The 12,175-nt window shown below is 43.0% G+C and overlaps 1 protein-coding gene across 1 annotated transcript in view; it reads left to right on the forward strand.

Moving 5' to 3' along the window:
- PAH (phenylalanine hydroxylase) overlaps positions 1–11,680 on the forward strand; it is a 47,293-nt gene extending 35,613 nt beyond the window's left edge. Inside the window, 7 exon segments of the mRNA XM_037515178.2 lie at positions 1,851–1,986; positions 2,904–2,973; positions 4,167–4,223; positions 5,914–6,009; positions 6,816–6,949; positions 8,619–8,734; positions 10,888–11,680. Of these exon segments, the coding sequence (XP_037371075.1) occupies positions 1,851–1,986; positions 2,904–2,973; positions 4,167–4,223; positions 5,914–6,009; positions 6,816–6,949; positions 8,619–8,734; positions 10,888–10,931 (653 nt within the window). The 3' untranslated portion in view covers positions 10,932–11,680.
- Positions 11,681–12,175: the final 495 nt, after the last annotated feature.

Genomic DNA, 12,175 nt, shown 5'->3' on the forward strand with positions numbered 1-12,175 from the left:
CTGTGTTCTGCCCCCTCTAGTTTCCAGAATCAGTCCAGTCCCACCCGAGAAAAGGCATCAGGTGTGAGTTCGGCTATATCTGTGTTCCTGCAAATTTTTAACTCAAAGCCTAGGGTGCTCAGGCAGGTTGTCCTGGCATGTTTTGAGATGACTCAGGTGCATTTATGTAGGACATGACGGTGTTACGGGCCCTGAGCTCTAATTCTGCATGTCCCAGTGTGATTCTTGCCCTGAACCACTCTCGCTGGGTGAAGCTACTTCAGTCATTGGTCCAAGGGAGATTGCGGCAGGGCAGTCTTTCTCAAAGGTAAGTTGTGAGAATGCAACAAAATGCTGCCTGCAAAAGCCCAGCCTGGAGCAGCTCAGTGAACTGGGCTGAATTAGAATTTGAGCAGCTCAGTGGGGGAATCCACACAGGGGAAGAAAGGCATTTTCCTTTCTGCCAGGAGGTGTTAACTAAAGTAAACAAGCCACTAACGCATAGTGACCAGCTATTGTGTGCCAGGTAGAATGAGGGGAAAGAAAGAGACCAACCACAGCCTTGTCAAAATAAGGACTTTTTTTGGTATCTCTGGGCTGTGCAGAAATGGGGTGGTCCATTCTGGACAAGGAGCCAGGAAAGCTACATGACAGGAAAATGGTAGCTGGGACAGATTGGGGGTGGATTAACGGTCTTTTGGAGCCCCTCCATTTAAAAAGTCTTGACTTCTCAGGTAAAGTGGAGAGTGAGAACCCAGGCAGAGGGACAGAGGCACCTTAAAGACATTCTTTAGATAATTATCCATGTTCCTATTAATAAGAATAAGACACCAGTTGGGAATTTGTAGAGTCATGAGTAAGAGAACAGACTCTGAAACCAGACCACCTCCTATAGCTGTGAACTTGGACAAGTACTTTAACCCCTCTGGGTCTCAGCTTCCCCATCTGTGAATGGGGGTGCTAAGAGTATCTGCACTGTAGGGTTATTATGAGGATTAGTGAACACATATAAAGCACTGAAGACTGTCTGATGCCTGCGAATATGTGGTGTTTCTTACCTATTATCATCATCGCTGTCATTATCATCACTATTGTTGTGATTCTCCTTCATGTTTGAAACAAATTGAGAGTTGTAGGAACCAGAAAAGTTGTGATTAAGATGTCAACTTTGTTGCTGGTAAACCCTACTTAGAGAATGTGGCATAGATGTGTAGTCCAGATGCACTTCCTAATAGTTTGCCCCTAGATGAGGCGGGCACAACTGCTAGTCTCCTGGCCAAGAGCAGACCAACAAGTGCTCCTCTGTGGACTGAGACAGTCAAGAAGGAATGGATTGGAGGGGTCGAACATGAGAATATCCTTTCCCTCTTCCCACATGATGCAGTGGGGAAGTCACTGCTCCTCATGGGGTGACTGAAGTTCAATGCAAAAGCTAGAAGTGCTCCTTCTATACTCTTCTTTTTTGGGGGAGAGGAGTGAAAACCCCCTCTGTACTCTGGACTCATGAGAGGTAGGGGTGAGTTTTCCACCCTAAAGAACAGTAAGGGAAGCTGAGTGCATTGGATGTTTCCAACACACTGGACTCTGTGCTAAGAACTTTATATTTATTAGCTCTTTGGAGTCTTGAATAACCCTAAGAAATATCAATCCACACTTTTGCAGATGAGGAAACTGAGCCTCACAGAAGGGAAGTTACGTGACCCATTACCCAACTAGAAAGTATCGAGGCAAAGACAGAAGACCAAGTGTGCTTGTTGGGGTCAGTGTTCACGCCCCTCTGCAGTGTGTGCTCTGCTTCTCTCCTGAGGTCTTCAGACATAGCTGGCTCTGCCGTGATGGATTTTGAGTTGTCTTTCTTTTCGCTTTCCCAGCTTGCACTGGTTTCCGCCTCCGACCTGTCGCTGGGCTTCTTTCCTCTCGGGACTTCTTGGGTGGCCTGGCCTTCCGAGTCTTCCACAGCACCCAGTACATCAGACATGGGTCCAAGCCCATGTATACACCCGAACCGTGAGTATTGTCCTGCTCCCAGTCGCCAGCCCAGGGAACATCATCTTCCCTGCCCCAGAAACAAGGTTCATGGCAACCTGAGCCACACAACTCACTGCCTGCGTTGCTTGACGGTAGTAGTGCTAAGAGAAACTTCTGGAGAGTTTCTCTGTCCAGATAGACCCTCCTGATTGGAGATATGGACATCTCATAAACCAAGTGGTCAGATGTCCCCTGGCTGTAGGAAAGTGAAGTCACATTCAAGTTATAAAAGGATTGACATTACAAATGGGAACAGGAATAAGTGGTGGCAAGCTACCTCAGGGTCCTCTAAATACACACCTAAATGAGTCTGGCATTTCTTTGCCTGGATTATACTTTGGCTGGAGGTACAGATGCCCCTTACTTTTTTCTTTTTTGTTTCTTTTTTTTGTTTTGCACTTAGCCATTCTCAGTCAGATAGAGCTTATGCAACTGATACCAAAGAGTCAGTACAATGCCCAAAATGGGTTTTCCCTGCTCACAAAATTCATTACTATAAATCAGAAAAGGTCTATTCCCAATGGACCTGGCACATAAAATTTTAAATGAAAATAGTTTTTTTTTTTTTTTTCCTATGGCTGGCTTCTGCCCCCTGCTCCAGGAGAGGAGCAGTACCATTTTAAAATTTGTTTTCAGTCCTGTGGGGAACAACCGATCATATTCTATCTTCCCAAGAATGTTCATACCAAGGAGAAGACTTAGATTAGGATGTTTCATGACTCACAGCTCACTTTGGTGTATGGGATGATTCCCATAAAAATATTTGCTCTTCTCTTCCCTACCCTAGTGAGCCTAAATGAGTTACTTCCTTCTGTAGGAATCTAAAAGATGAGAAGAAAGGCCAGTTTGACAAAGGACCTTCTTCCCATCCAAAAGCTGTGCTTTCTGTCTTTCAGTGACATCTGCCACGAGCTGTTGGGACACGTGCCCTTGTTTTCAGATCGCAGCTTTGCCCAGTTTTCCCAGGTAAGGAATGCATCTTTTTAGCCTTCTGGCTCTAGGATTGTGAGCTTGGTTGCTCAAATTCATTAAAGCCGGAGGAGCACTTGTGCCCTCTGCAAGGATGGAAACCCTGCAAGGATGTGTGTTCCCAAGGAGCTCACTAAAGGGTCTGTTCTCCCACAGCAGCTACAGCAAACTTTTGAGGACCTAAACCAGACCTTCACACTTCTCTGCTCCTGAACTTGCAATGGCTCCCCATTTCACCAGGAGGAAAATAGCCCTAACATAGCTAAAATGGTGCTACATGATCTGGCTCCAGATCCCTCTTTGATATCATCTGCCACACCCCCGTTACTTTGCTTTGTCACTGTGGTTCATCCCTGTTACTTGAACCAATTGATATTTCCCCTCCTTAGACATCTTTGTCACCAGTTATATGCTTAATCTCCACAATGCCTTGCTCTCAGATATTAAGAAGCAGAGCTGCCAATATCAAATCCATCTCTTTGCTCAAGTATCACCTCCATGGTGTGTACCCTGGAATCCTATTGAAATCTCAGCCTCCCCTGTCCTTGTCCCCTCTGCCTGTATTTGCAATACCTTTGCTGTTTTTTTCCTTTTGTTTCTTTTCCCCAAAGAACACATCACATTCTAACATACCCTTGTATATGCTTGTTGTTTATTGTCTGTTTCCACCCACTCAGAGGATCTTTATCAATTTTGTACAGTACACAGAACACATTCAATATTTTTTGAAATGAATATGTATATTAGGGAAGACAAATATATAAATTTTGCCTGTACAAGGCCAGGAGGAGCAGATACCATAAAAAACACAAAGTGTCCACTAGAGGAATTCTGCAGTTGAAACTGTCATGAGAAAGTGGTCCTAGACTTTTCAGACTCTTTCAGAAATGCCAGAAATTGGCAGGTCACCTCCTTTTTCTGTTCCTTAATTTTTCCTTTTGTAAAGTTAAAACAAAGGGCCATGTGCTGGAGAAATGCTTCCTCCTCTCTAGAGATCTGTGATTCTGAGATATGTGGTCAAGGCAGGCTTGAAGGACAGTCAGAGTTCCCTTGCATTTACCATCTGAGGCAATGGTTTATTTGGTCAACCATTGCCTTCCTGTGGTCAACTGCCAGGCTGGGATGGTGGGAAAGGTTGATGATGGGCACATGCCAGCCACACCAGCAACTCTGTTTCTCCCAAATTACAGGAAATTGGCCTCGCCTCGCTCGGTGCACCTGATGATTATGTTGAGAAACTCGCCACAGTAAGTCCCCTTTTCCTGGTGGATAGTGGGATGCCTTAACCCTCTGCTATTTGAAGCTTTGCTCCTTCCCCTGAAAGTCAGATCAGAATGGGTTGGATTATACTTGCACACATGAAATTTCACATTTTGATTTCTTCTTAGTTTGCTGTTGAAATCAACTGCACGCACATGTAATTTTGACCAGTGTCTTGAAAACGCGAACAGACTGTCATGATATCCCTTGAGAGTTCCTAGGCATAAAGTGTATGTGAGAAATAGTCTGGATTCAAGGCTTTGTAGAGAGAATATTCGTTTTCTACCTTTATGCTGCAAACTCATTGAGATATTTCCTTAAGACACAAGGTAGAAATGGGTCCAGGGCTTCCCCTTCTTGCCAGAAACTTCTCTCTTTCAAGTGAATGTGGTGACTGCCCTCCAAGGAAGCAGAACTCCACACAGTAGGGTTTCTTGTAGCATCCCTCCCCAGCTTCTAAGCCACATTTTCAACTTCAGCTTGAAAATTGAAAAATGAAACTTATTATGAAATCAGGGACCACAAATGACTGAAAATCTATCATTCAGATGTCAGGTTCAGAGTTTATGAATTCAGTTTATCAGGAAGGTGAAAAACTCCCAGAAGGTGCTTTTCCACTGACCAAGTGCTCTAAGATCGAGCATGTGACTTTTGCTTCCTTATCTATGAACATGGACACACTGGTGTAGATCCTGCCCATCTCAAAAGTGTAGGTCCAAGGAGTTCAATGTTTGTGTGCATGAATTTTTGAATAGCAGATGCTACAGAGATTCAAGAGGCCTCTATCACAGAAGCTGAGGAGCTTAGTAGAACTTCTCATTTGTGAGAAAATAAGCTTGGACCCCAGAGCATCATGTTCCCTGCTGTAACAATGAGAAGCAGCATGTATCAACAACCTAACTTCTCAAAGAAAAATCTTATTGTTGATATATTGGTCTGGGAACAGTCCTGGGTTCTTGTTGGTCCTCGATTTGCTGTGTGACTGCATGCCTATGCTTGACCTCTCTGAGCTGAAGACTTCTCATCTGTATGTGAGGAGGTCAGGCTGAACTCTCACAATCTCTAATGCATTGAACATCTAACTTACCCCTAATTCTCCATGACCATGACTTGAGCTTCTTGTGACTTTAGTCAGTAGGGTTATGCCAGAATTCCAGGACCAGCTTTCCCAGGCCAGGCATCTAGAACATGTCAGGCTGGGAACTCTTGAAAGAAAAGAACTTGGTTATTGGAGGAAGATAGTGTAGCACCCCATTTTAGCACAATTTGTGGCATGTCTCTCACTGATTTTATTACTACCCAACCCCCTAGGTCCCACTTCTGAATCTGATGGGATTACCGGTTAAACCTGACCAATTTAGGGGAACATCTCACTCCAGTGAGGAAGCAGAAGAAAACAGAAGGGGTGCAGGGCTTCCTGTCACAGAAAGTATTATTGGTTGGGTCTGTCCTTTGGGGCTTTCTTTAATACTCTCTTGCTGTTTACCATCACTTTTTGCATTCAGTCAATTCCTGCATCAGTGGGGTGAGAGGTAGGACATAGAGAAGTGACCCAGAGCATAGTGATTGAGAGAACAGGCCTAGACAACCCCCCACCTGGCAGTCCTGTCCTTGGTCCTGGGACATCTGCTGCTTCCCTCCATTAGGGCATTCTCTCAACTTGACTTTCTGTTCTAGATTTACTGGTTTACTGTGGAGTTTGGGCTCTGCAAACAAGGAGACTCCATAAAGGCATATGGTGCTGGGCTCCTGTCATCCTTTGGTGAATTACAGGTATGACCCTAATTTGAACCAAGGACAGGTTGGAAGGTGGGGGGTACAAGAGATCATTTTGTCCTCTTGGTACTTGTTAAACCTCATTTCCATCCATTATGAGATTCAACCTGGGGACTTATCAAGTGACTGACATCTAAACAGCTATTATTTTCTCATGCCCGTGGGTGTTAAAGGTAGAAACTGCCCTGCAAGCACACAGGTGTGCAGTGCAGAGAGGCCTCCTGAGTCCAGGGCTGCTCTGTGCATACAGATGTTTGCAAACATGGGACAGAAAATAAGGTTGGCTCCTGCATCATCTAGTGACCACCTTACCTGAAAATGATTGGAATGAATTATTTCTCTCTTGACTGTAGGTTTTAGATGGGCTCTGAAGGGTAGGCTCTAGTGCCATCAGCCTTCCATATCTACATTTTCTCCATCTTCAGCTTCAACCAACTGATAATCAAAAATACATACTATATACATAGTTAAACCATAATGGTTGTGTCTGTACTGCTGAACACGTGCAGACTTTTTTCCTTGTCATTGTAAGTAATCTAGAGAGAATATGAAGTATACTGGAGGATGAGTATACGCAGCCATATGCAGTTACTATGCCATTTTATGTGAAAGACTGACGTATGCACAGATTTTGGTATCCTGGAACCAGTCCCTAGCAGACACCCAGGAGTGACCATATATGTAAAATAGTTGAGTTTACTGCATTTGGACTGAGGTGTAGAAGGGATCAGGATGAGCTGGGGATGCAGCAGGGACCACTCACCCTGATCTATCCATGAGAACTTTCTGCTTGGGGCTTGCAGTACTGCTTGTCTGACAAACCGAAGCTCCTGCCCCTGGACCTGGAGAAGACCGCTGTCCAGGATTATACCGTCACAGAGTTCCAGCCTCTGTACTATGTGGCTGAGAGTTTCAATGATGCCAAGGAGAAAGTGAGGTGAGGTGGTGACGGAGGGGGGGCAGTAGCCCTTGGCATTCCCTTCTGGTCTGGTGCCACTGGATCTGTGGGTGGTTGTCCAAGAGAGTGGGCGCCAGGGCTTATAGCAACCGTGGGGAGCAGACAGAGCCAACTCTGTGTTTTTGCTCATGGCTGAGGGTACAATTACAGGATTGAGGCAGGATCTGAGCCCAGGTGGTTTGAGTCTGGAACACAGTGTCAGCCACTGTTGCCAAACTTGGAGAGCTCTACTGGTTTTAACATTACGTTCTCAGTCTGGCAGAAGCCAACCTAGAAACATCATTTGCGATGTCATTGCATTTGTAGGCCATTTGGAATAGCTGCTTAGTGAGAGTGCTTGATGTTCCTCATCAGGCCTCATGGTGCTGTCCTTCCTGAGCGAAGAGTAACCTGCAGGGAAGACAGGGCTGTGGAGAGCACAAACTTAAGTCCTTTCTAGTGTCACAACTTTTTTGACAGTATGACCTTGGTGGTCCCTTAGCTTTCTCAAACCTCAGTTTCCTCCATCAGTAAAATGGGGTTAATAATGCCTTCCTCCTAGAGCTGTGTGGAGATTTCTGGACCTACTAAACATAGAGCTTCCATAGGATCCAGCAATTCCACTCCTAGGTATTTACCCAAAGGACACAGAAACATTAATTCCAAAGGGCACCTGCACCCCTATGTTTATAGCAGCACTGTTTACAATAGCTAAGCTTTGGAAACAACCCAAATGCCCAAAAATAGATGACTGGATCAAGAAGATGTGGTACATATATACCATGGAATATTACTCAGCATTCAAAAAAGATAAACACATGCAATTTGCAGCAACATGGATGGAGCTGGAAGGGATCATGCTCAGTGAAATAAGCCAGAAAGAAAAAGAAAAATACCGGATGGTCTCACTCATAGCAGGAATCTAGAAAACTTAAATAAGGGACCAGGAAAATGAATAAGTATAAGAAAGTGAAAATCAAAATCAACAAAAAACTATGAACCAGAGACACTTTTAGGGGGGCAGGGGCGGGAGGGGAGGGATTGGGGTCAGAATGGGAGGGCTGCAATTGTATGGGGAATATAAAAATAAAATTTATTATTTAAAAAAAAAATAATGCCTTCTCCTAAAGTGTTGATGAAGATTACATTAGGAATGATAGCTGTAAAGAGTATAGAACAGTTAGGACTTAACATAGTTTTTGGCATATAGGAGGCTACAATCTGTGTTAAGTTTTATTATTAGCATAGTGTTTTCAGTTCTTGCAGCTGTGTTTGCTGCCTTGCATGGATTGTCAAGGATCTCGGAGTTTATTTTTTTCTATACCTCTCTCTGGCTAAGTCTTACTTACTCTTGATCTGATTTAATAAAAATCATGGCCTAATTGGATCCTGTGGTTTTATTGCAAGCTAGCTCTGTCTCATTGAAGGTAGGTAACTAAATGAAAATGTGTGTGATTATGTGTGCATATACACATATGCACTCCCAGCACACACACAAAGGCTTCCCAAGGGAAACTCACTGAAACTCCCTTTCAGTTCTAGGCCGGCTTCTGAAGTCCCTGCTCTAGTGAGACATGGGTGCTATTAGTGGCCAAGTGGAATGCCACCGAGAAGCCTCTTAGAATTATTCTCCCCCACATGACACCCTTCACTCTGGCTTTGGTTTCAGAAACTTTGCTGCTACGATCCCACGGCCCTTCTCTGTGCGTTATGATCCGTACACCCAGCGGATTGAGGTCCTGGACAACACCCAGCAGCTGAAGATTCTGGCTGACTCCATCAACAGTAAGCAACTTCCTTTCCCCTCTGAGGCCATTCTCTTTCCCCAATATAGAGGGTTATGCTTTATATATTCACTATAAGAATAGTAAGGAAGTAGTTAAAATTGATTTAAGGAGAAAAGCACCTCCTTAGGCGCTGCTTTATTGGGAGAGAAAACTTGGCAAATAGAGCACAATTGCCTTGAGTGTCTTTTTTCCTTTGACCTTCCTAGATTTCTCCCCCCCCTTGCCCAGCCCTCCTATCACCCCACCTTCCCATTTAATTGTCACTGCCGTATTCCTGTCTCCTTTGCCTCTCCACCCATTTCCTCCTGTCCCATGGATATTGTTTTGCCTGGAATCATCCAAGAGACAGCTTATATGTTCTTTGTCAGCCATCTAGTAGCTCAGCTACTGGCTCTCCACACTCTCTGCATTGCGAGGATCTTGTAACAGTTGCTCTTAGACACAAATCGCAGTTTTATTTTGTTCACTGTCTAATTCTCTCTCTAGTCTTTCAAAAAGCGAGAAAATAACTATGGTGTGACCGCCCTCTCATGTCTTATATCCTAGTCTCAGAGCCCTTGCTGGACTATTTTCTCTCTTTTGATTTTCTCTCTTTCTGGAAAATAGTTTTCTTGCTCTCTTCTGACCCCTGCCCCATGCAGTTCTTCATGTTTAAAATACTCTCCTTCCCATTCAATTTAGAGGTCTCCAAGTCTAGTTCATTTTTTTAAGCTTTCCATAGATGTCTCTTCCTGTAGGGAGACTGATGGGATATCTTTCCCATGTCCTGGTATCCCTGCCCATTATAACACTGCAACTAACTCAGAGCATGCACCATTATATAATATTGCTTGCTTGACTATCTCCCTGCCAAGACCCGAGCAGAAAGCCATGTCAGATTCACTGCCAAAATCCTAGCACCTACTCTCATTCCTAAAATTATCTCAGGTTCCCAAGATCCAGAGAATGAATGAACCAAACCAGCAAAAGGGTGAACCTAAAGGGAGGAACTCCAGGCCATGTGGGGTTCCTACCTCATGTAATCTTAACAAGGCCAAAAAGGCAGGTGGTCTTGAAATACCCTCTAATGCTTTTCCAACATTGTCTGAGGCCATGCCCATTATATAGAGCTGGCCCTGGCTGCTGGAGGCATTCCCCATTAGGCAGACTTACCTGCCACCTGCCATTCTGCAAACCCCCAAGGCTGATTCACCCCTATAGATCCCACTTTGGACCTCAGCTGGAATAGAATTGTCTAAAAAGTCCAGCAAGCACTCTGAGACTAGGATATAAGGCATGGGGCAACACCACAATTATTTTCTCTCTTATTAAATTTTCTCTGAAAGGCAAAAATTGAATCCACATGTTATTCTTATAAGAGATTTTTTTTTAGATTATAGACTAATACATTTAGAAACTAAAGGGTCTTCGGAGCAATGAGACCTGACTGAAACTCTGTTACCTTTCCATACTTCAGTTTCCTCTGGGTTTAGGAGGCAGGGAGGCTTGTCCATCTGCAGGGCTCCTTCCACTTTGATGAAAAGCCTGTGTTCCTCTGGCCCTTTGACACCTGTGAACATGGCATAAATGGGGGCATCACCATCATACGTTAGTCTAGCAGCCTAGGCTAAGTGACATACGTAGGCAATGAATTTCGAACCTAGCATGTATCAGAATCACCTGGAGAACAAGTTAAATGAACATTCCTGAGGCATCCCGCCAGACTAAATTTACTAAACTTGGGGTACAAAAACTTAGAAGTTTGTATTTGTAATAGTGCCCTAAGTGATGCTGATGGAGGACATTTGTGTGAGTTACACTATAGGTGTGATGACTTAGCCCTTGACAAGCATCTGCAGATGACCATGTAAAGAAGAAACAGTATTTCAGTGATTTCCCTGAGGAAAAAGGCTGTTAAGTCCTTCCCTGAGAAATCGCCTATAGAAAAAGAAAGGCAATGACATTAACATTAACAGCACTCACACTTCCTAAAATTTTTAAGTATCTATGTCCTAAGTGCCCAAATTCTATCATCAAAACTAAGCTATAAGTAAGCTTCTTGCAAGACTGGGTTGGTCTTTGGAAGAACTGGCATCCATCTGACCCTCTAGTTCTTTACATAGGAAGCATGTTTGTTCCCATTGTGAGTGGCTTATTTGTTTTTCTTTGTAGGTGAAGTTGAAATCCTTTGCAGTGCCCTCCAGAAAATAAAGTAAAGTCATGGAAAACCAACTACTTTCATCTGAGAAAGTCTGAAAGACAACCTTAATTGGAAACGACAGTCTTAAATCCTTTCTGGAACTAGATGGAGGATCAGCAAATAAAAGAACCTGAAATGACATCTTAATAATAAATACCCAAAACCAAAATGTTGGATTTTTGGGGGTCATATTTGATTTTGAGGTGATAATCTCCTATTTTCAATTGACTTAAATGCAACAATCTATCACACTTCATCTCGGTTAATTAAAATCTGGGATCTGCTTCATTCAAGCTTCAAAATGCTTTTGTTATTTACGATAGAGAATTACTGTAGGAGTGAGTATATATCACTCAATGCAAAACAATCTTGTTATTACAATTAAATTTTGGGGTTTCATATGGATCTTAACCTACAAAGGCCATTTTCTATTTCTGCTAACTGTAATTCTGTTCTTTTGTCTATGTAGATTTCTTTAATTCAGGAGCCTGTTAAAATTTCTATAAACATTAAAGTTCATGGTATAATACTGAAACATTTTTGTATGTTTTATTATAATCATAAATGCTGCTGTGGAGACCAATAAATTCTCCACCTGAGTTGTCCAACTTCCAGTGTCATTTATCAATTAATTTGTTAGATCTGTTTTGGGACATGTTATAAAGACACTTAGGGTGAAATAGATATTAACCAAAGGCCTGATTGAGAGATATCCAGTAAATAGTCATTGAATTAAGGACTACATTATTACTGAGAAAATCCTCAACAAAAGTGAGATTTTAATCATGTCAAAAAACTTAAAAATTTTATAGTTTCAAATGTTTATTTTAATAAAATATTGCCTTGGAAACACACTGACTAGACCATTTTGTGACATGAAAGAATGAGCAGTAGCTCAGATTCCAGCAATGGCAGGAGCCTGATGGGATCAAGTAGTCGGGCCTAGATAGCCAGACTTTGGCTTTAGCTGGTTGTGCATTTGATATGAATAGCTGAGAATAATGGAGAGAACAGCAATGTCTTAAAGCTTTGCTTTGAATTCTTATGCTACTTTGACATTTTATACCAGAAATAATTGAATCCCCATGATCTCATAGAGCTGTATCTCAGCAGTAAAACATGAGCACCATCCTAGCTCTGACCAATGTTGGGAGTAGGGCACAGAGACTGGGATTTTCAAATCCCTCTGATGACTTTTTTTTAATGGCCAGTCAAATCTACCGGGTACATAAAGTTTGAGAAAATCCAATACTGGTGGCC

Source organism: Talpa occidentalis, unplaced genomic scaffold, assembly GCF_014898055.3.
Source record: "Talpa occidentalis isolate TD23 unplaced genomic scaffold, MPIMG_talOcc4v2.1 talOcc4.16, whole genome shotgun sequence".
NCBI classification, from domain to species: Eukaryota; Metazoa; Chordata; class Mammalia; order Eulipotyphla; family Talpidae; genus Talpa; species Talpa occidentalis.